The sequence below is a fragment of the Puma concolor genome, chromosome B1 (assembly GCF_028749965.1).
Source record: "Puma concolor isolate L17-30 chromosome B1, mPumCon1.1.hap2, whole genome shotgun sequence".
In the NCBI taxonomy this organism is placed as follows: domain Eukaryota; kingdom Metazoa; phylum Chordata; class Mammalia; order Carnivora; family Felidae; genus Puma; species Puma concolor.
In genome coordinates this window covers 201,906,386-201,930,338 of record NC_141670.1, presented here as the reverse complement: position 1 = coordinate 201,930,338, position 23,953 = coordinate 201,906,386, and the positions used below count along the sequence as shown (strand labels likewise).

General features: G+C 49.7%; 1 protein-coding gene across 5 annotated transcripts in view; it reads right to left on the bottom strand.

Annotated features, from left to right (window-relative positions):
• The window catches only part of STK32B (serine/threonine kinase 32B), a 393,997-nt gene extending 371,283 nt beyond the window's left edge, over window positions 1–22,714 (bottom strand). Inside the window, exon 1 of one of the 5 annotated variants that reach the window (XM_086705468.1) lies at window positions 22,502–22,714. In XM_086705468.1, the coding sequence (XP_086561594.1) occupies window positions 22,502–22,553 (52 nt within the window). In that variant the 5' untranslated portion in view covers window positions 22,554–22,714. Of the gene's footprint in view, window positions 1–14,153; window positions 14,270–19,110; window positions 19,394–22,501 lie in introns of those variants that run through there. The other 4 variants (XM_086705467.1, XM_086705469.1, XM_086705470.1 and 1 more) reach the window with 4 other exon arrangements.
• Window positions 22,715–23,953: the final 1,239 nt, after the last annotated feature.

Sequence of the window (23,953 nt, the reverse complement as noted above, 5' to 3'; positions counted from 1 at the left end):
ATTTGGACCCCCAGAACTTCCCACTACATAGCTAATGGAAAAGTTCACAGTAATGTGGCCTTACGTTTGACTCAGTTAAATTGTCAGCCTCCACTTTTCACATCATGGCAGGTACAGTATATTTTTTTAGACTGTGCCAGACATAATAGTTTGTCTTTTCTAAGGCCATTCAATCTCCCTCCTGGAAGAAAGTTCCAGTTTCGTGAGCCAGCCCCGGGGAGTGAATCTTTGTTAATCCAGGACCAATATGGCATTTGGGCCAGTGACTGGTCCAGAGTATGGACATGTGGCCTACTTATGACCAATGAGCTACAAAGGGAAATGTGCGGGTAGCTTCTGGGATGGGTTGTCCTCCCTAATAAGAGGCCAGAGGAGAAAAAGCCCCCTTTCCTCCTTCACTCTCTTCTGCTTTAGACACTGCCACTTGGGGATAGGTCATGAGGGGATACACTTCAGCCACCGTCCTGAGACCTTGAGAGACGAGACTGTGAAAAGGAGCCAAGAGCTGGGAGTGCAGGCGGGGGGGCGGACGGAAGGAGCCAGGATCTCAATGACGTCACTGTATCGTGGGCCACATCCTTCTGGACTTCCCCTTAAATAACACGAGAGATGTATTTACAGTTCTAGTTACCATTTGTTGAGTTCTCCTTACTTAACAGGCATCCTACTGGACAAAGGTTCTCTCCTTTGCCTTCTCTCCCCAGGCGCCTCTGAACTTTTCACCGAGGCTTGACTTTTGAGCTGTCACGTTCACGTCTGCAGCGTCCAATTTTAGCTAGAATCCCCCACCCTCCACACGTCTGATCACCCTCAGTACCTGACGGGGTTCCTCACTTGCCAGCATCCTCCAGGGCACGTCTGACCCCCTTGGCCTGCCTTCAGCAAGAGTCCTGTTAGCCTGGTTTAGTGAGACTCCCCCCGCTCAGCCTGCACGGTTCCACTCAGTAATTTTCTGTCCCCTGACCCCCACCCTGCTCCTTGGCTGTCACTTCCCGCTTGCCCGCGATACATTCAGAGTTGAGTCCAATCTCTCTCCCACTGCAAGACCCCAGTGCAATGGTACCTCCACCTCTCACAGTGCTCCTCACTGTATTTAACAAGTGTCTTTGAATATTTTTGGTTTCTTTAGTAAAGGGAGCTCCCGACAGAGTCTGCTCTCAAGTAGGCTTGAGGGGCGCCTAGGTGGCTCAGTCGGTGAAGCGTCCGACTTCAGCTCACGGTTGGTGGGTTCAAGCCCCGCATTGGGCTCTGTGCTGACAGTTAGGAGCCTGGAGCCTGCTTCCGATTCTGTGTCTCCGCCTCTCTCTGCCCCTCCCCTGCTCACGCCTCTCTCTCCTTCTCTCTCTCCTCTCTCTCAAAAGTAAATACACATGAAAAAAACTTTTTTTAAGTAGGCTTGAAACTATTACAATGGTGTGGGTCCTCCAGGGCCCTAAGACACCCTGATGTTAGAAAAGAACCCAATTTCCTGTTTTCTAAGCAGCCTCCCTGCTAAGCACTGCACGAAACTTTGGTTATTGTACAAAGCTTCTCAATGTCTTAGGTGAAGAAATAGGTTGGGAAGAGGAATTTTGAACATTTAACCATGGGCAGAAGGGAGAGGAGAGGAGGTCTTTTGAAGGCAGCTTGAGAGGTGCACCCATAGTGCAGGCTCTATTCAATGGATCAACCAGGGAGAGGCTCGCGACCAGGGAGTGCCTTCTCTGGTCCCTGGAGAGAAGCTACCTGGAGATGTCTTGGGGAAGATTCCGAAGCTGATGTGGGTTCGGTGAGAGTGGTGCCATAATTAATTAGGGGTGTCTGCCCTCACAGCCGGCTGGGGAAGCTGGCACACAAGGACTCTTGGTGGCTGGGGTGAGATTGGGAAGTAAGGCAGGACTAACAAGAGGACAGGAAAACAGACAGGGCAGTGACACATTCTCTTACTTTCACTGGGATTATGCCTATACTCGGTGTCCTGTCTCACAGCCTTGACGTTCTCATGCCATCAGTAAACTGACATGGGGGGACCACACTAAATATAGCAAATACTAGGGGCGCCGGGGTGGCTCGGTGGGTTAGGCGTCTGACTCTGGATTTCGGCTCAGGCCATGATCCCGGGAAGCACGGGATCAAGCCCTGTGTTGTGCTCTGTGCTGAGCGGAGCCTGCTTAAGATTCCCTTAAGATTCTCTCTCCCCTTCTGGCCCTCTCCCCCCGCTCATGCTCGCGCTCTCTCTAAAAAAAAATAAAAACGTGTATGTAACAAACACGAGGAGGCTCACTGATTCTTTCAATGAATATTATATGGGGACTACTATGTAGAGCACCACGCAGTTTTCTAGACGCCAACTGTATGGAGGTGGAATGAGAGTCCAGACCCGCAGCCCAGAAATAGGAGCGCCCTCCAGCATCAGACGGTGGAGACGGTGAGGTCTGAGCAAGTAAGCCCCCCTTTCTCTCTTCCCCTTGACCTGCCTCCCCCAGGGACCTCGCCCTCCCGTAACGATTCCGAGAAAGAAAAATCACTGCCCAGGAAAAGTGTGAATGATGAAAAAAATAAAGATTTCCCTTCGGACCCAGACTTCATTATCAAAAAGTTCCACGAAGCCCATGATATCAGTATCTCCTCCCCTAACTGTGGCCACTGTAACCATGGCAAAGGTTTACACACGCAGAGGCGAGCATCATTACCATCCTGCAACCTGCAATGACTGTGTACACAGTTCACCAGCTTAAAATTCAACATTTTTTTAGCACGTTGTCCCACAGCATTAGGGGTAGATGTCGAATGCAGGTTATGTCAGTTCGGATCAGCCTCGTGAATATGCAAGTACATTTCATTTACTAGTCAATAAGAAAAAAAAAACCCAGTCCCAAAAAAGCCCCTAAAGACCCAAAAATAAGAGACAACGTAAGAAAATTACAGTATATCCACATGACAGGATGATATACACTGGTTGAAATGTAACATTTATCTCTTACTGTTGTAAGTTGGATTATTTGTCTCAATTTCTCACTCCCCCACAGTCGCATTAGACAGACACGTGGATGCGGATGCCTTGGTTTCATGGTTAGCAGAATGTACCCTCACCCCTTGACTTTGGGTTCGCTTGGTCATGTGACTTTGCTTCAGCTAGCAGATAGTAACAGGTGTCCTACACAAGCAGAAGTATGAAGCACTTGTACCGTTGAGCTTGACCTCTTACCCTTGTGCCATTGCCATGAGGCCTTGGCCCGTATTGCTCCCGCGTCTCCAGCCTTGGCTTCAGAAATACGAGCAAGAATTCCCATCGCTTATTGCTGTATGCATTTGAATGATGGGTTGGTATGTTACACCATAAAAACTGGTTAACATTAAGCAAACTTGTAGCTGCATGGAATCTTACACTGGGCCAGGTAGCGATGCAGTAGTAAATATTTGTTAAAAGATGAGAAAAATGTTTATGAGACATTGTTAAGTGAAAAGAGGAAGAAAAATGGCTATTTCCGTCTGAGGGTGGAGGACAGGGGACCCTGTGCTCAGGAAGAAAACACCAGGAAATCCATCGAAATAAAGACTGTTGACCATTTTTTCAAGTTTCCTAAAGTTTTTAATGTTTCCATAATGAGCATGTATTAACTGTAAAAAGAATTAAAATAATGCACCAGAACAGAATTGGGTTAGCTTTCAATGTATCCCATGATAATCTAATCCTAAAAGGAGGAGAAAATAAAATTGGACAAAAAATAGTAACTTACGTGAATTAAGAGCCTATTTGGATGTATCTTTCACTCAAAAGTACCACAGGAAAAAAATGGACAAACACATAAAAAGGCAATTTTCACAGAGAACTTATAAATAGTAAATAAAGACATGAAAAAGGGGTTCATTCTTCTCAGGCATCAATACCATGGACTTTCATGAAACTCTCAAGTCCCGTATCAAATCTACTAAATTGAGAAAACAAATTTAACAATGTTGACACTTTTTGGAGAGAAATTCTGGTGGAACTGCTATGCTTGTGCTGTGCTACCAGCAACAAAACTTAGGGCAAATGCTCTGGAATGCCAACGTCTTACGAGTTATAAAGTTCCAAAGACATTCAAGCTCTTTACTTCAATCATCACACGTGGAATTTATATTCAAGAAATAAGACAACACAATTAATTGCAATGCCCCACAATGTACCTACACATCCTGCCTGGAGTCCTTGGATGACTCTCAACATGGGCAGGAGTGAGACTCCAAGGAGCCCAGTGAAACAACAGGTGGAAAACTGAAAGAGTGGAACAAAAATTCCAGAAGCTTCCCAGAGGTGAGGACACAAATTTTGGAGTTCCAGAGAGGTCCAGGAAGAGTAAGTACCGAGTCCCAGAAGCAAAGGCTATACTCCAGAATGAAAAATGAAACCGAAAGACACCCATCCTAACACAGTCTGAAATCAAAACTCTAAAGATCAAAATGAATGGTCAGCAATTTATTGTACTGATGTAACAAAACTCATATTCTTCATGGGAAGAAAGTATCCCACCAAAGATTCTAGAAATGAAAAATACAGCATCTGAAATAAAAAGTTCATTGAATAAAATGGTGTCGTATTCACAAAACATTTTAAAATAATAATGCTAGCTCCTATTTATTGTGCCTGAGATAAGTTTAGTGTCTTACATGTATCATCTTCTACAATGTACCATCTACAATGCCTAGCACATAAAGAAAATTACTAGGTACATAAAGAAACAAGAAATGTATCCCATGGTCTAAAAAACAATGCCCACAGACATGGACACACACAAATAAAATGTTGAAATTGGCAGAACTGTTAAAGAATTTATAAGGGAAAAAAAAATGAATGTGGTGAACACACACATGAGGAATTTCAGGAGAGAGATGGGAAATCTGGGAAAGCAAATGAAGATCCTAGAACTGAAAAATACAGTATCTTAATTTTCAAAATTCATTTAACTGAAAGAGTAGACTGGATAATGCAGAAGGAAGAGTCTGTGAACTTGAAGACAGACCAATAAAAAACTATCTAAAGCAAAACAAAGTGAGAAAACATATTTAATACACACATAGGAAAAAAATGAACAGATTCCCGAACAATCTGTGGAATGCTATCAAGTGGCATGATATGCATGTTATATGAGTGCTAGAAAATAGAAAAAGAAAAACAGAAAAAATATTGGGCAAAAGTTTTCCAAATTTGCTTTAAAACATCAATCCACAATGCAAGAGGCTCTGTGAACCCTAAGCAGAATTAAATACAAGGAAAAGTATATCTTGGCAAATCACTGGCAAACTATAAAATCAAAAATAAAGAAAAATACTCAGAGCAACCAGAGATAAAAAGACAAATCACATACAGAATAACGGGGATTTGAATGATGTCTGACTCTTCATCAGAAACAAGAATCAAGAAAATAATAGAATGATGCCTTAAAGTGCTACAAAAATGTCAACTCAGAATTACGTATCTAATGAAAATACCTTTCAAAAATGAAGGTGAGATAGAGGTATTTTAGTTAAATAAAAGTGAAAATGATTTGTTATTAGCAGACCTGAATTACCAGAGGGGTAAATGTAATTTTTCAAGCAGAAAGGAAACGATATAAGGTAAAACTCTGAATCTACATGATTGGTTCTAACCAAGAACACTGGAAACAGTACACATGTAGGCAAACACAAAACATTTTTTCTTTTCTTAAAGACAACTGATACATAAAGAGAAATAATAACCAGGTACCATGGTTTTTATATTATATGCAGAAATAAAAACATATGATAAAAACAGGACAAAAATCGGAAGATGGAATCAAACTGTTTTAAGATTCTAACATTATATATGAAGTTATATAATGTTAATTCAAATCAGGCCATGGTAAGTTAAGAATACATAGTGTAATCCTTACAGCAACTACTTAAAGCAATATAAAAAGGGTTAGCTAAAAAGCCAAGAGTCAAAATAGAGTACAATATTAAAATACTAGATGAACAATATAAAAGGGGAAAAAAGAGCAAAAAACAGGGGGAACAAATAAATAACAAGGTGACAGAATTATACCCAACCTCACCAAAAACTGCATTAAACGTAAGCAAACTAAATACTCCAAGTAAAAGGCATAGTTTTTCAGAGAAAACAAAAGGAAGATTCAACTAGAAGCTGTTTATTTTTTTTTTAATTTTTTTTTTCAACGTTTATTTATTTTTGGGACAGAGAGAGACAGGGCATGAACGGGGGGAGGGGCAGAGAGAGAGGGAGACACAGAATTGGAAACAGGCTCCAGGCTCTGAGCCATCAGCCCAGAGCCTGACGCGGGGCTCGAACTCACGGACCGCGAGACCGTGACCTGGCTGAAGTCAGACGCTTAACCGACTGCGCCACCCAGGCACCCCCAACTAGAAGCTGTTTAAATTGATGCTTGCATTCAAAGATACAGAAAATTAAAAATGAAAGGATGGAAAAAGATTTATGACACACACACTGAGCACTAGAAAGTTGGTCTGATTATATTAATCGCAACCACATAGAAGTCAAAGCAAGCGGTACTTTAAGACAGAATGCATCCGTTCATCAAACCAAAATAACCCTCAATGTGCATCTAACTATTAACATACTTCAAAAGTCGTATGTACTGTCAAAACTATGGAGAATAGAAAAATTCACCATCATATCTAGAGATGTTGACACTCCTCTCTCAGCAATCTTTTTTTTTTTATTATAAAGCAACAACTCATTAAAGATACAAGAGATGTGACCGTCCCTAAGCGACACTTCCAGAGCACGGCAGCAAGCACTACAAGACATGTATTCAAGAACACATGGCAAGTTCACCAAAGTACGTCTCAATAAACTCCAAAAGACTGAGAAAAACAGAACTGGGAGCGGGAGCCTCAGACAAATGACAGACCTGAGTCTTGGTGGGTTCCTGCTCTAGATTTCTCAGTGGCTTGGTGTTGAAATGGTGGGCACAGAACAGGACTATGGGTCAGCGGGCAGGTGTAATGTGCCAACAAAAGTCAAGGATGAGCAGGTGTAAGTCAAGAACGACTCCAAAGGTTTGGCCTGAGCAACTGGAAGAATGGAAGTGCCATTTGCTAAAGTAGAGAAGTCAGGAAGAGGAGGATTTGGGGATCAGGCAAGGAAGCAAGAGCTCAACTGAGAAGCACTCAGGGTACGGGTCCTACTAGACAACCCCGTAAAACCCTTGGGTTGGGTTGGCAATTGAAAATTTAAGTCTGCAAGACAGAGCCTGAGACTGGGGGCGGGGCGGGGGGGGGATGAGGGGGTTGTACTCTTGTATCTTATTTGCTGGCTCAGAAAGAAAAATAATCCTAAATCATAGTTTTCTTTCCCTCCCCACGCACCACCCCACAGAAATTAAAGGGATTGGCAAATAGCAGCTCTGAAAGATTTACAATCTCAGTTTAAGACCATGATACCTAGGGAAGAACAGAAACATTTGTTATTTTCGGGAAGAAATAAATGCCAATGCAAATCACTTTCAAATGCAAATCCAAAGCAAGCACAATTCTGGTTTAACGCATGAGAGGTGTGTTCCTGTTAAGCTCCCTTTGATTCTCCGGGAAGATTGATGGAGTAATTATACTCTAGAGAGGAGGGTTAAGAAACTGTGTTGGAACTTATTAAACATGGCATGCAGCGACTTTTCGATTTTGTTTAAAAAGTGTGCTTAAAAATAATTACATTTTAAATGGAATTCATCAATATCTCAGACCACTTAAGTGAACCGCAGAAAATTCAGCTGTGCCACGATTTTGTTAACTTTGATCAGCTACATCACCTGGAAGCAGGAACTCACTGGCACTTTCCACGGGGCGACGGGGCTAGAAAATCTGTAAAGCATCTTTAGCTGTACTTCTGTTAGCATGTACATCAATACGCAGTGATTCAAGTTCACCATCGACACTCACGCAAGCATTTATGACCCTCACGCTCATGCGCATGAGCAGAGGTTACGCGCCCAATGTGGACCCACCCCCCCCCCCCCCCCCCCCCGCCACTCCGCCCCCGCTCCCACACACACCAAGCACCTGTAATGCCACACGGGCACAGAATTCCGTGGATGGAACCACAATGTGTGCAGGTTCAGCAGGACCCAGGTAGATGTGTGTGGTCTACACCTGAGTAGTGAGGGGCACTCACGGCCCTGAGACCACGCATTCTGTTCCAACCAGAACTACCTTGCTTCAGAGGCAGAAAGGAAGCATTCTGAGGAGCATGAGCCACTAAGGAACGCGATCATACCCTCTTCCCCGCGTTACGTCCACGCGTGAGCCAACCACGGACACTGAGATGAAGACCCAAAAGGAAAGGAAAAAAAGGGAACCACCATGGTTCCTTCTTCTCTCTCTCCTTCCGCGCTGGTAGGCTGAAGGCAGAGAGGGCCAGCACGCGTGCACGCAGCCAGGAGTGAGATCGAAACTGCTGAGCTCATGTTGCATAGTGTTTCCACTGTTCTAAGAACGAAACGCAGATGCACGCACGTGCTTTGAAACGTGAACTGTGCAATTTTTCACAGTTCCACCCATGGGCTAAGTGCGTATTTGCATTTAAAACCCGCCTTGCACAATATTCTTTCCGTGACAATTTAAAATTGTAAATCCTGTTTGCCTAGAAAGTTATTAAATAGCAGATTAAAAACATCACCACGGGGCGCCTGGGTGGCTCAGTCGGTTAAGCATCCAGCTTTGGCTCAGGTCATGATCTGGTGGTTCACAAGTTGGAGCCCCGAGTGAGGCTCTGTGCTGACAGCTCAGAGCCTGGAGCCTGCTTTGGATTCTCTGACTCCCTCTCTCTCTGCTCCTCCCCGACTCGCGTGCGCTCTCTCTCTCTCTCAAAAATAAACATTAAAAAAAATCTTTTTTAACACATCACAACAAACTGAGAGAAAGAGAGGCCATGACAGAAAGGAAAAAGCTTCAGATTTTTGTACCTTTAATGGCGATGTTGTGGTTCTTGTACAAGGGACCCCACCCTTTTCTTCCACACTGAGTCCCACAAATTAGGTAGTCAGCCCTCCCGACTAAGAATAGAAGTCAGATTCCTCGGTGTTATGGATCTGTGCGTATTGTGTCCCCCAAAATTCATATATGGGAATCCTGACCCTCAATGGGGCGGTATTTGTAGGTGGAGCTTTCGGGAGATAATCAGGATTAGATGAGGTCATGAACATGGGGCCCCGAGGATGGGATCAGGGTCCTTAGAAAAGGAAGAGACAGGCTCTCCCTCCCTCTCCACCGAGTGAAGACACACGGGGAAGACAGCTGTCTGCAACCCAGAAGAGAACTCTCACCAACACCTTGATCTTGGACTCCCTGCTTCCAGAGCTGTAAGAAACAAATGTCTGTTGTTCAAGTGTGGGGTGTTTGTTGTTGCAGCTGGAGCTAAGACACATTCTAGGCTCTTAAACGCCTGGCGCTGGCCGTAGTCTCCAGCTCCATCTCTAAGGCCATGGCCCCCTACCCCCTCACACTGCTCCCCATGAACTCTGGGGTACCGAACACCCAGTTCTCTCTGCCCACTTTGCCTCTGCACCTGCTGCCTGTCTGCCTTGGAAGGGCCTCTCCCAGCACAGCGGTCCCGGTGGTTTCCTTCCTTCCCATAGTTACCTGTCCCTCCCTCAGGACTGGTCTCAGAATTGGCTTTTCTGGAAACGCTTCCCAGACGTGGTTTGGGGCCTTATCTGAAATGACACATTGAAGTTACTACGTAATGGTAAAACTAGGTGTATTTGTTTCCCAGGGCCCCCATAACAAAACACCCCAGACTGAGGGGGCTCGAAAAAACAGAAGTGTATTCTCTCCCAGTTCTGGAGGCTGCAAGATCACAATCGAGGTGCCATTTCTTCTGGGGCTGTGAGGGAACATCGCATCCCTGCCTCTCTCCTAGTTTCCGGGAGACGGCCTGCAATTTTCCATGCCCCTTGGGCTGGTATGTACGTTACCCAACATCCCAACTTCTGCCTTCAGTTCACATGGCTTTCTAACCTCGTGTGCGTGTCTGCCTGTGTGCCCCAATATCCCCTTTTTATAAGAACACCAATGCTGCTGTATTAGGGGCCGCACTAATGGCCTCATCTCTCTCTTTTTTTTTTTTTAAAGTTTATTTATTTTGAGAGAGAAAGAGAGCGTGCGAGAGGGGCAGACAGAGGGAAAGAGAGAGAATCCCAAGCAGGTTCTGCGCTCTCAGCGCAGAGCCCGACACGGGGCTCGAACTCACAAACCACGAGATCATAACCTGAACCGAAACCAAGAGTCAGACGCTCGACCGACGGAGCCACCCAGGCGCCCCTAAAGGCCTCGTCTTAACTTAATCGCATCTCCGCGTCCAAATGAGGTCACGTTCTGAGATAGTGGGGGCTTCAGTTTACTCATTTTGCGGGACTCCATTCAACCCACGCCACTAAGGCCTCCGGAAATCTTTTCTTCTTTCCCCTAAGAGGATGGACGTTTTCTACCAGGCAGGGGCCCAAGGTCTAATCTCCCTAAAACCCCACTCCAGCCCCCAAGCCCTCTGTAGGGATTTAACCAACAGAAGACTTGAAAGGCGGCTTGACCCACAACAGTGGCCCTGACCGCCAGCAAGAGGGGCCTGGTCCGCGGTCGCTGTTCCACACGACTTGCCAGAGTCAGGCTTCTGAAAACAGGCCTGGCCCTTCCTGACAGATGTAATAAGGACTCGGGCAAGGGAGCTTTGAGGGCAGAGGCTGTCGGAATGGGCTGTTTCCTAGGAGAATGGAAATGAGAAGGAGGGTCCTGACAGCAGGCACGGACAGCCAGCAGGGATGAAGTCACCGCCTCCTTCGGGCTCAGGAAGCAGCAGCTCTCACCTGACTTCCCTCCGCAGACTCGTCCTATCTTATACTGCCCGGTGCTGACATCACCTCACGCCATTCCCATGGCAACCCCACGTTGCAGCCCCATTCTCGAGAGGAGGAAACTGAGGCTTAGAGAGGTGAAGTCCCCGGCCCGCAGTCACCCAGACAATACCCAGGAAACTCGGGGTCTCAACCCGTGTGCCCCCCCCCACCCCGATCCCTGCTTTTAAACCTCTGGGTAGTGACTTTCCTCGGTCACGGAGTGTAACCTTCTTTAGTAAATTTTATACGGCACTTATTATCTGCCAGACGACGTCGTACGCATTTCACACAGAGTAACTCATTTACCCTTCAAAACAATTTATGGAGCAAGGCTCATTTAATCCCCATCTGATAGACGAGGAAACCAACCGGGAGGAAAAGAAACTTACCCAAGGTCACTCAGCCCGTAGGTAGCAGCGCCGCTCAAGGCTCCAAGGAGGCTGACCCTGGGTCTGTGCTCTTAACCACCATGCTAGGCCAGGGGTGTCCCTGCTGGAAGACTCCACGATGGAGCCACGCAGGGGGCCTGGTGTATCCCAGAAACACACACACAAGCCCAGAGGCCCACGCCCCATCTCTGCGCTGGGCTGGAAGCTGGGGCATGACTCTAGAGGAGAGAACTGACGGAGAGAGAGAGCATCAGGCTGGAGCTTCAGCCTGACGGCCAGACTGTGGTGCTCATCTGTCCTCGGGGGCCTGACGTAACCTTCCCACGAACCGGCCAGCACCTGAGCCGGGCAGGCCCTGCCTCCACAGAGCCGCCGTCCGGCACCGCTGAAAACCCGTCCGCTAAAAATCCATTAGAAAAATCCACAGAGGGGCGCCTGGGTGGCTCAGTGGGTTAAGCATCCGACTTCAGCTCAGGTCAGGATCTCTCGGTCCACGAGTTCGAGCCCCGCGTCGGGCTCTGTGCTGACAGCTCGGGGCCTGGATGGAGCCTGCTTCGGATTGTGTCTCCCGCTCTCTCTGCCCCTCCCCCGCTCATGCTCTGTCTCTCTCTCTCTCTCTCTCTCTCTCTCTCTCTCCCCTTCAAAAATAAATAAGAATTTTTAAAAACTTTTTTAAATTCCAGCGAGCAAGTCACAAGCTAAGGATCTACAAAAGGTACGCGTGTCTTGCTACTCTGAGCATCACTGTTTTATATCCACCACTCTATCTTGCTTCCTATTTATAGAAGTTTTAATCCGTTTGCAATGTAAGCTAGAAACATAAAGTTCCTGCGCAAAAGGTTCTGTTAATGTAAAACCAGTCAAGACAGAAGATAGTATGGGGCGCCTCGGTGGCTCAGCCGTTAGGCATCCGACTCTTGGGTTTCAGCTCGGGTCATGATCTCACGATTCGTGGGTTCGAGCCCCCACAGCGTCGGGCTCCACACTGACGGTACGGTTCGATACGGCCATGGTAAAAAATAATTCCCCAGCTGGGGCGCCCGGGTGGCTCCGTCGGTTAAGCGTCCGACTTCGGCTCCGGTCACGATCTCACAGTCCGTGGGTTGGAGCCCCGAGTCTCCACCTGTGCTGGTAGCTCAGTGCCAGCAGCTTGGGGCCTGGAGCCTGTTCTGGATTCTGTGCGTCTCTCTCTCTGCCCAGCCCCACTCGCACTCTGTCTCTCTCTCGCTCTCAAAAATAAATCAACGTTAAAAAAATTAAATAATTCCACGAGTGGGATGCAAATGATCGAGTTGGGGGAAGTCTGGTATCAGGGAAACAGCTTTCCAGTGACACAGAAAGAAGTGAGACCAAGCCCTTATGTTAGCACATAAGGCACTGAGTTAACCTCTCCAAACCACAACATCCCCAGGGATGAAACGGAGCCAACCATCCCTCTCCTACAGCGTTGTTCTTCACATACCAGGAGGGAACCTGTTGCCTTTCCTAAGTTACAACAGTGATTTCTCTTTGTGTTTTCTAAAAACTGCTCAGGGACAAGCAGCTCTGAGGACAGACCTTTCGTAAAGCGGTGGGACCTGGACCAGACACTACAAGAGCCACAGGCCCTGTGCTCATGGAGACTCCGGTCCCACGGGGGGGCGGGGGGGGGGGGGGGGGACAGACACTAGTGAAGTATTCACAGGAATGAAGGTAGAATTACAACTGTGGCAAATGCCAGAAAGGAGCATGCGGTAATTTGAGGGGGGTTGTGACCCCCCCCCCCCCGTGGGAAATCAGATAAAGAACCTTGAAGAAGGACTGAGTGGAAGATAACCAAGCCAAGGGGGGGGGGGGCTGGGGGACTGGGGGAGCATTTCAGGCAGAGAGAACAGCACGTGGTAAGGCCCTGGGGCAGGAGTGGCAGTGAAACTTATCAGACTGAAAGGATGCCCTATGGCCCAGGAGTGTAAACAACAACACTGACTACAAGCAGAAGAAAAGTAGCAATCTGCACAGTCCTGAGAAACTTAACAGAAGACCGGGGGGGGGGGGGGGGGGGGGGGGGGGGGGAACCTTGCAGAGAGGGAAGTAAGCAAACCATAAGAGACTCTTAAAATACTGAGAATAAACTGAGGGCTGATGGGAGGTGGAGAGGGCAAAATGGGTGAGGGGCGTTGAGGAGGGCACCTGTTGGGATAAGCACGGGGTGTCGTATGGAAACCAATTTGACGATGAGTTTCACGTAAGAAATAAAAATTAAAAAAACAAAGTAACCACGTGCCAGGTTTGGGGCTGAGACCTTTAAGGGTGCGAAGCGATTTAACTCCTGCAGTGAGGGAGAACGCAAGCGCACGACGCGATGGGAGAGGTACGCAGGTTCGGGCCCCCACAGGGCCTCGGAGACCACATTACAGTCTGAGTCTGGACCGTGAGAGCAGTGGAAGCCACTAAAGAGGGCTGACCGTCATAGCTGGGACCTGAAGTCGCAGCTCTAGGTCATGGAAGCTGGTAGAAGATGTGCTGAAAGGCAAGAGGTAGATTAGGAGGCGGCATGGGGGCCCGATGAGGGGCGATGTCTGAGTGGGAAGTGGCAGGGGTGCAGCTGGAAAGCTGGGGCAGATTTGGGAGATATTCGGGAGGTAAAATCGACACGGCCAGGTGCCTAACTGGACGTGCGGGGGGGATAAGGCGGGTGGAAGAGTCAAGGACAAGCCAAGATATTTTGGCCTCTGCAACCGGCTAGATAATAACGCTACACGGTAAACCGGGAAACTCCGGAAGCACGTGAGTTCGACTGAGGCTATTTTGAATCTAAGGCATTAATTCTTTCCAGACATCCAAGTGGGATTACATAGAAACACAGACTTGGAGCCCAGAGGAGAAATATGAATGAAGGAAATAAATTACTGAGTTAACGTTAAAAAAAAGAAATGCATACCAGTTATTAATGTACTGTCTCTCGGCTCCAAATCCACTGCTTTGTGACGCGGGGGCGGTGCTTCGCGCCAGGAACCGCCAACAGAGGGCGCACGAGAGGCACTGCCCGACCGGAACAGGGGGCGGGGCTTCCTTGCTTGTTGCAGCCACTGTCCACACCTGGCAACTGGCAGGCCAGCGTGCAGGGGGCCTGGCGGCCCTCCCCTCGGTGGCCCTCAAGGATGAGCTGCACCCTCCGCAAAGGTCCTCTGCCCCCCAGTAGGCTGCCCGTTCCTCTGGCCCCCGGGCCCTCTCCAAAGATGGAAACACAGCCTGTCCAGACAAGGCTTCTGGGATTCCAGTGCCTTCCCTGTTCCCTCACCCTCAGCCCCGCAGGGAGCAGCCGTCCTGCTGAACTTGCTACTTCCGGACTCCCAGAGTCCTCTCTGACTGCTTCTCGTAGTTAGCCTTTTTACTAGATGGCCATCCTTTGTAGTACATTCTTCCTTTCTGAAAACTCCTGACTGTACCTGGAATGATACGGGGTGACTGATACGAGGCATGCGGGCGACGACAAGATCAGCAGGGAGACAGGACAAGGGGCTAAGGAAGAGGTCCAAGGGCTCGGTCCCGAGGAACTCCCAGATATGCCACAAGGGAGAGGAAGCCCCGTTGCTTTCTGTACGAGAATACTCCTCCAGGGTGTCGCGATCCTCTAGCCTCGCTGCTCCTTCTGGAACATTTTCTCCATTTCCATCTGCGATTGTTCCGAGCCCAGATTTTAGACAACTGAGCACTGCTAAGAATATTTTGTTCCTCCCAATTCTCTCAGGAAGATGCCTAAGCTCAGTGCTAGCTTATGCTGTTTGCTCCTCCTAAAATACAGATCCTTTTTCTCTCAAGGCATTTAAACCCTTCCCTCAAGACTCACCAGAAACCCTGTCTCCGTCTTAACACCCTCTTCACCCCAGCGCATGTTGTGAGAAAGCCATCTCCCCTCCCTCTACCTTCCACCTTTCACTCAACAAATAGCTGTTATGCGCCTTCACTGGCCCTGTCCTCAGCCTTGCAGGCACAAAGGGGAAAAAGAAGTGCTTGCTGCTCGTCGGAAGGTCTCATGGGATCAGACAGACGACTAAATGAGATGAGCCAGAGGGTCCCACACCTGTTTCAAAGAACACGCTAATAACAGGTGCTTCTGGCCATTTCACCTGCCTGCCCCTCGTCCAGCTGCCCTTCTGCTCCTGCTGATAGCCGGCAATGCTTGGGAAAATCCTTCACATACTTTCGTAACCCAGATGCCCCAAGTGCTACCAACGCCTGCCCTGAGGTTGGACACGTAACCCAGTCTGGCCACGTGGAGCCTCATTCTCCCCGGTCACAGTGATTCGTTCCAGAATGCTCAGGACTTAACCACAACAGGTCAGAATGAACCCTGGGATTTTGTTCCGCAACAGCTGTGAAAAGAGATGCTCCCTCTTCCGTGAGGCTCCGAGCCCAGAGGTGGTAGGGCCCCCATGATGAGAGAGCCGGCCCAAAGCCATGCAGAAGAGAGCAGAGAATCCAAGGATCCAGAGCCCTGACGACATCCGCTGAGCACCTGGTTCCGCCATGAGATGCACACCTTCATTCATCCATCCTTCAAGAATGTATTGAGCACCTGCTGTGTATCAGATGCCCTTTTAGGTCCTGGGCACACAGCAGTGAATAAATCCCATCACGTCCCTACCTTCAGGGGGCTTGTGACCACACGGAGGAAGACAGACTATACCTAAGGAAGTAAGTAAAATAAACTGTACGGCAGATGATGACAAATTGCCGTGAAGCAAGGCAAGGCCAGGAGGTGGGTTGGGAGTGCCATCGTAAGCAGGGTGGTCCGTGACAGCCTTACTGGGAGGTGACATTTGTGTGAAGACAGAATAGAGACAGGAGGGCGCCCGTGCATCCAAGGGGCGGCAGGGAGGCAAGTGGGCTGGAGAAAGGAGGGAGATGGGGTCAGAGAGGCCGGGCCTGATGGGCATCTGTAAGACCTCCTGCTTCTCCTTGCTGCTGAGGCAGAAGGAGAGGGGGCTGAGCAGGGTCCGATGCACCCCACGCCCACTTATATGGGACCACTCTGGTGCTGCACTGAGGTGATGTTCAGGGGGGCAGGAGCGAAAGCAAGGAGACCAGTGAGGGAGGCTCTTGTAATAGGCCAGCCCAAGGCTTGGACCAGATGGTAGTGATGGAGGTGGTGACAAGTGACCAGAGCCGATCCATTCCCTTCAAAGGACCTCGTGTTGGTTTTCTGTCATTTACTACGGAAGGAGGCTCGTCTACCATGCCACATTCCACCCGATCTCAGGTGCCATCCACGTTCAACGTACACATGGTTTTATGTGCCACCAAGAAGGAAATGCGGCCAATTCATCTACGATGTGAATCTTTCCAGTCACTTGAAAAAGCTCGGTTAGCCCTATTATGTACCACACTAGTGTGAACAGCTATGACCCCATGCACATAAGAAAGTCACATCACAGGGGCACCTGGCTGGCTCAGTCGGTTAAGCGTCCAGCTTTGGCTCAGGTCATGATCCCACAGTTCGTAGGTTCAAGCCCCGCACTGGGCTCTGGGCTGACAGCTCAAGAGAACCTGGAACCTGCTTTGGATTCTGTGTCTCCCTCTCTCTGCCCTTCCCCCACTCGCACTCTGTTTATCTCTCTCAAAAATAAATAAAAGTTAAAAAAAAATTTAGCGCTCCATCACAAATACCACGTTAGCCAAACTGCACCCCCAATTTCAGAGACTGAAAACGTGGAAAAACGAATGCCTTAGAAGCAATGAAATACGATAGTTGGCATACATACGTCTGACTTTATCGAGATGATTGACACCTGTTTTAAGCTTATAAAATTCATACCTATTTTCTATGAGTGTTGTCAGGTAGAGATGGACCCTAATGTTCATTTCTACTAAACCACCTCATACGGGTTCATGGCTATTTTCTTAATCCCCCATGTAGAAGATAAATCAAAACACATTTTCAAGTGAGGTCCAGATCTTAAAAACCTTCAAGTCTAAGGTTTACATCCTAGACTCCTGCATTAAATATGCACCTGCCGGATACAGGTATGAACACGGAGCCCCTAAACCCACATCCCTTACATGGCATCTGTCTAGCCTCCACCTCTATAGAGACTCTAATTAGAAGAGCAAAGTTCGGGGCGCCTGGGTGGCGCAGTCGGTTAAGCCTCCGACTTCAGCCAGGTCACGGTCTCGCGGTCCGTGAGTTCGAGCCCCGCGTCAGGCTCTGGGCTGATGGCTCGGAGCCTGGAGCCTGTTTCCGATTCTGTGTCTCCCTCTCTCTCTGCCCCTCCCCCGTTCATGCTCTGTCTCTCTCTGTCCCAAAAATAAATAAACGTTGAAAAAAAAAAAAATTAAAAAAAAAATTAAAAAAAAAAAAAAAAAAAGAAGAGCAAAGTTCATTGCATGCAATGCTGAACTTTCTCGGAATCTTTTTGGTTTCCACCTCATACCCAAGCCACCGTTGTTACAAGTATGGAAACCAAGCTGTAACGTGAAGGAGTTGGCCTAAAGTACTAAGAAAGTTGAGGCAAATTCACGAGTGAACCCCGCAGCACAGACATCAGATACTTGATGCATCACACATGACTGAGACATCCCAGGTTCAAAAGAGTGTCTCCAGCTAAAGCATGACTGTAACTCTAGGGGGTGATTATTTAATTGCCTTAGGTGTCTGAATATTTCCAGAAGAAAGAGCAACTTTTGCTGTGTATTTAGTTAGACCAAGATGTGTTCACGTTCTAAGCTGCATGTGAAATTACCTGACCCAATAATATAGAAATAACACTTACTATTTTTAATTGTTTTTTTTACACTGATTCATTTTTGAGAGAGTGTGAGTGGGGAAAGGGCAGAGACAGAGGGAGACACAGAATCCGAAGCAGGGTCCAGGCTCTGAGCTGTCAGCACAGAGCCCGACGCGGGGCTTGAACCCACGGACCACGAGATCATGACCTGAGCTGAAGTCGGACATTTAACCGACTGAGCCACCCAGGTGCCCCGAAGTAACGCTTAGTCTTAAATGACCTTCTAATTTATGACATTCTAAAATGAGAATGCCCAGAGCTGGCTATGAGGTTGCTAAATCGATACCCCGCAAATGTGAATGCTGGCCATAAATTTATAGCACATTGATAAAAACCCTTCAGAAACATAATTGACATTTCTGGAGTTCCAAAAAGTATTCAGTCCCTTTGATCCCATAATCTCTCCCCTTATGCTTTATTTTAAGAAATTCATTTAAAAGAAGGAAAAAATGTGCAAAATGTTCAAGAACTAGGTTATAAAGAGGGAAAAATGAAAGTAGCCTCACTGTCTAACAAAAAGAAAATACATAAGTAAATTATAATAGTTCCATTTGGTGGGATATCACAGCCCATTAAAATATCGATTTGAAGACACTGTTGTGATTTAAGCTTCTTTAAACACAAGGCTAGGAGAAAAAGCAGAAATCCTGGTCTCTGCGGCAGATACACTCCTATATAAAAACGTCTAGATGTGGATAAGGATAGTGAGGGGGGAAAAACAACTTGAATGCAATTTTTATATGAATTTGGAACGGGGGAGGATTTTGTTTCCATTCCCAGAATTTGTATTGTGACGTAACTGCCCAACAAATGCTTTTTGCAAAGATGATACGTGAGATGATTACTGTAAACAAGCAAGTACCGTCAGAATATACTGCTACTATCTTCCTATCAACGTCTGTACAAAGAGCCCCGTCGCAAAGCCTGATCTGAGTGCTGGACTCATTCCGCGTGGCCATATGTATCTGGGAGAGCCAAGTTTCCCCTGGGCCTCCAGGCGGCACAGGGAACGCAGTCAGGTGCCAGACTCTAGAAGTAAATAGACCTGGGTGTGAGTCCCAGCTGCCCCCCACACACAGGCCAGGGGATTTTCCTGAGTTCCTCACTTACCTCTCTAGTAAAATGCAGATTCTGAGACCTCCCGGGCCAAGTTGGTGAGGATTCTCAATTCGGTACGAAAAGTAGTCCATGCAAGGCATTAGTAAGTCACAGTCGTTAATATTACCTAGATGCGAGTTAAACTTTTGCCATCAGAATGTAGCGAGCCGTGGGACAATTATGCAATGGCAAAGCTTCAGCCAGGGGGTAGCATTAAATTACTTACAAACCAGACTTGCTTCGCCTGGGTAGGTGTTTCTGTCGTCAACCACCCACCAGCTCTGGTTTGGGACAGCGTGCTCATTCACTGAACCATGTCGCTCCCTGCTTAAAATTCTTCAGTGACTCCAGATGCCTAAATGATCAAGCCCGAGCCGTTGGCCACTTGGCCCTTTAAAGGTGGTCCAGCACTCGGGGTTCCTATCTCCTGTGCCTCCCAGCCTCACAGGCCACACCGCAGGAGTACTAGCCACGCCCCACAACCTCCCCATTGAGCCATGCTTACTCTTCACCTTCTGCCTTAGCACATCCTGTTCCAGCCTTCTAACACACCCTTCCCTGCTCCACCAACCCACCCTTACTGGTAACACCTACCATTTTCACAAGACTCAACAGGAGAAAGTCTTCTTTGCCTCTCCCCTTTGCCCCAGGGTTAAAGACTCTCTTCTAAGATACCATAGCTCTCTGAGCTCCCTGCATCGTCCTGGCCATTTATTTGCCCTAGAAGCTCCCAGAGGGTTAGGATTTTGCCTTCATTTTCTTCATATTCCTGGTGCCCATCATAGGGGTGGGTGCAGAAAAGATGGTCAGTAAATGCCTCCAGGATAATTTGACTCAAACGGTGGCAAATACCAGTGCTTTATTTGCACAGGAAAATAACTGAGGCATACATTGGCAAAATCAAACAAGTTAATGTTTCACTGGGCTGCAAGCTGGCAAAACGAGGAGAGTCCTAACCTTGTATCTCAACAAGCCCTGAAACAGGCAGTCGACCTTGGGCCCAATCTGCTTCTGGAACGAGGAATGACAACAGCAGGAAAACCAAAAGGTTGGTTACACCAGATAGAACTATTTTGCCAATCAATATTATACAGCACATTTTCTGGGATAAAGGACAGACACAGACGTCAATATAAGGGAGGCAAAAAAAAAAAAAAAAAAGACAGAAACAGGCTAAGAACCCTAAAGTACAGCCTTAAAGTACAAGCTTTGATCCAGGCCAGAACCACGAACCCCTATAACTGGAGCTGATGTGTTAAGTTTGCGCTTTCTTCTATGTAGGAAGTTCATGGCTTTCATGAAAGGCTCCTGGTACGGGCTCATTTGTTGTCCTTTCCAAACTTCATGTTCAAGTTCTAACCTCCAAGTGTGACTACCTTTGGAAACAGGACCTTTAAGGAGATAACTGAGGTTAAGTGAGGTCATAAAGGCGGAGCCCTGATCTGACAGGACTGCCATTCTTAAAAGAAGAGAAGGAGACACCAGAGATCTCTCTCTAGCTCCTCAAGCACACGGAGGAAAGGCTATGCGAGGCCACAGGGAGAAGGTAGCCATCTATCTGCAAGCTCTCACCAGGGAGAGCTCTCACCAGAAACCAACCCTGACAGCACCTTGATCTTGGACTTCCGGCCTCTAGGACAGCGAGAAAACAAATTTCTGTTACTGAAGCCACCAGCACCAACAAATTCTGTTGTTTAAGCATCGGTGGTATTTTGTGATGGCAGGCCTGGGCAGACGAATATAGATCCCTTCACCAAAACAGATGGGAGAGCTTTGACTTGTTGCAAATAGAAGGTTTCTGACGCCAGTCACGCTCTCCACCTGTCAATGAGTATATATCTTCCCAGATGCGAGCAGCCCCGAATATAATCTCGAAGGACAAAAGTGCTCCGAAAAGGGGACAGGCCTGTCCCACAGCCACCCCAAGCAGGCTGCCCCACAGCAGAGTACTCCTACAGCGTCAAAATCACTTTCAGTGTCAAGAATGCTTTGACTTCCATGGAGAAGTTCAGGGTCAGTGTGAACTTGGCTGGGGCGCAGGGTCAGCTGCATGGTGTCCAGAATCTTCCTGGGACACCCAAGGGCCTCCGCCACCTCCCTGCCTACCTCTGCTCTGTCCATGCCTGGCCTGCCTGTGCCCCAGACTACAGAACCGGGAAGGCCTCAGGTGTCCTTGGGTGCCCAAGTGCCTACACCAGCCCCACTCCCTGCCCTTATCACCACGGATGGTCATGGATCATTCAGTGCCACTAAACTAGGAATTCCTTCAGAAAAGGACCAAACAGGCCCGACCCGCTTAACTCATGTTAACTGTCTTCACGTATCCTTTTGAGAGGGGCTATCTGGACCAGCATGTGACTACCACCCACATAGCCTTGGCCATTCTAGAAACCGTGATCTGTGCCCACAAGCCTATGCCTGGGTGTCGATGAGATCCACTTGTCTCCAGGGCAGACTATCCACCCCCCAAGCCAGCTCCGCTCCTTAGGAACCCGACCACATCCCTTTCTACAAGAGCAAAATGGAACAACAAAAGTACCTACCTCATACGGTTGCTGTGAACACTGTGAGAACCCACAGAAAAGCCTAGGGCAGTGCCTGGCACATAGTATGTGCTCTGTACATCCTAGCTCTTTTCTGGGGCACGGAGAAGCCTGGAGAAAACCATCCAGGGTTTTAAAGGCAGAGTTAACAGCTCACCAACCCTACTGTGCTGATTACATCTCTAAGGCACTTTGCACACGGATGACCACTGGCTGAGCTTCAAACAATCCCCTATCCTACGATGGTAGGTGGTAACATCACTCTCATCTCACAGGCGAGGAAACAAAGGTTTCAGAGAGGTTAAGCAACTTGCCCACGACCACACAGCACTGGAAACAGGCGTTCTGCCGGCTCCAAACAGGAGCCCTCCGGCCCCGCGCCACAAGGAAGCCCAGCCCTGGAGTTGAGATAAGACTGGACAACCTCTACCAGCGCCCCCCCCCCCCCCAACCCCGCCAGGGAGGCTGCCGCGAGCGAGACGCCTTCTTTGGAATCACGGAGTTTAAGCAAGAAAAGTTTCCCTAGGCTGTCCTGGGCGAGGGAGGGAAGCAGCGTGGAACCTGCCGGCGCAGGGACCAAACGCGTCGTGGACACACACACACACACACCCAGGCCGCCTCCTTCTGCCTCAGGCTCTGATAGAGACCTGGGCTTGGGAAGCTGGAGCCGAGCACCCCCGGGACCCGCGTCCAGCTCCTCCTTCGGCTCCCCAAGCCCGGCTGCACACCCCGTCCGCGCGGGGCCCGGGGGAGGGGGGAGGGGAGGAGGGGGAGGCAGCGGCCCCCGGGACGAGCACACACCCCCCCCCAAAACCCCGCGCCGCGAAGGGGCACCGAGGGATGCGCCCCTCGCCTCTTACCTTCCTCATTCTCGTCGAACACTGGGGGCTTGTGGGAGTGGTTCCCGCCCATATTCCGCCGCGGGGCCGGCCGCCGCTACATGCCCGGCCGCGGGGAGCGGGCGGCGGGGAGCGCGGGGCGCCGAGCGGGGAGCGCGGAGCGGGGAGCGCGGAGCGGGGAGCGCGGAACCGGCCGCGGGACGCGCTGCGAGCGCCCAGCCCAGGCTGCAGCCGCGCGCGCCAGCCGGAGGGAGGGGTCGGGGGGGGGGCGCCGAGCGCCGCGCAGGGGCGGGACCTCGCCCGCCGCGCCCCCTCCCCTGCGAGCGCCCCCTCCACCCCCGCCCGGAAACCCGGAGCTCCCCGCGGCCGCCCAGCCGCCGAGCCGCGCCCCTCGCCGGCTGCGGCGGGCGGGGGGACCGGGAGGCGGCGCGGCGGGCGGAGAGGGCGGGGCGGGCGGGGGGCGAGCGCAGCCCCCGGCGGGGCGGGGGGGCGCCCAGAGGAAGGGGCGCGGCCGGCCGGGCGGAGGTGCGCAGCCGGGGGGCGGGGGATGCGGAGCGGAGTGCGGGGTGGGTCCGGCGGGGGAAATAATCGCGATCCCGGGGGAGGGGCGCTCCCGACGCGCCGTGGAGTGGTTTGTGAGCGCCTACTGTGTGCCGAGCCCAGCCCGAGCGCCTCGTAAACACCGCTCCACGTCACCTCTCAACGCCCCAACGGTCAGAAAAATCGTTGCCGCCAGTTGTGGAGTCAGGTGGACTGAGGTTTGGAGGGAGAGGAGCTCTCGGTCCGTCCTGGACGCCCCACTAGGCTTTATTTTCCGTTCGAGCTGGCACACGGGCAGTGGGGGTGTCTGCCGGCTCTCCGCAACAGACGCCTTTCCTCTTCATGTGTTTCTGAATATTTAATGAACGGAAGTAAAGCCTAGGCCCGTTAGGGCACCTTTCATTCTACATGGGGAAACTGAGGCCCCCACAGGGGCGTGGTTTGCCCCAAACCATTCTGCCTACGCGTGCCCGGGCTTGCACCTCGGGATTCCCTGGGACTGCGCGGCCTCGGAGTCTGATGAAGGGGCGGGTTCGCATCGGGGTGCGTGGGTCCCTGGCGGCGGGAGCTGGGGAGCCCAGATCGGGGAAGGAGACGAGCCTGGGACCAGGGTGCTAAGTGCTGGGTGCTCTGAGTGCACCCCGAGGCTCGTAGGGAGAGCGCAGACCCCCGGGGAGCCTCCCTGAGGGGCGAGCTGGTTACCCGCGCGTTGCAATCCAGCCCGCCCAGCACGCCTGGCTTCGGGGGATCTTTGGCCACATCCTGCCATCTGCTGGCCGCCTTGAGTCACTGTCTGGGCCTTGGTAGAAAGAATGGGTTCTTTTTGAGACTCCCCACCCAATCTTCTCTCCCCCGACCACCCCCATCTTTCGCACTCTGTCTCTCTCTCTGGCAGGCGTTCTGGGGGCCAGGGGCTGTCTCCCTTCTAATACA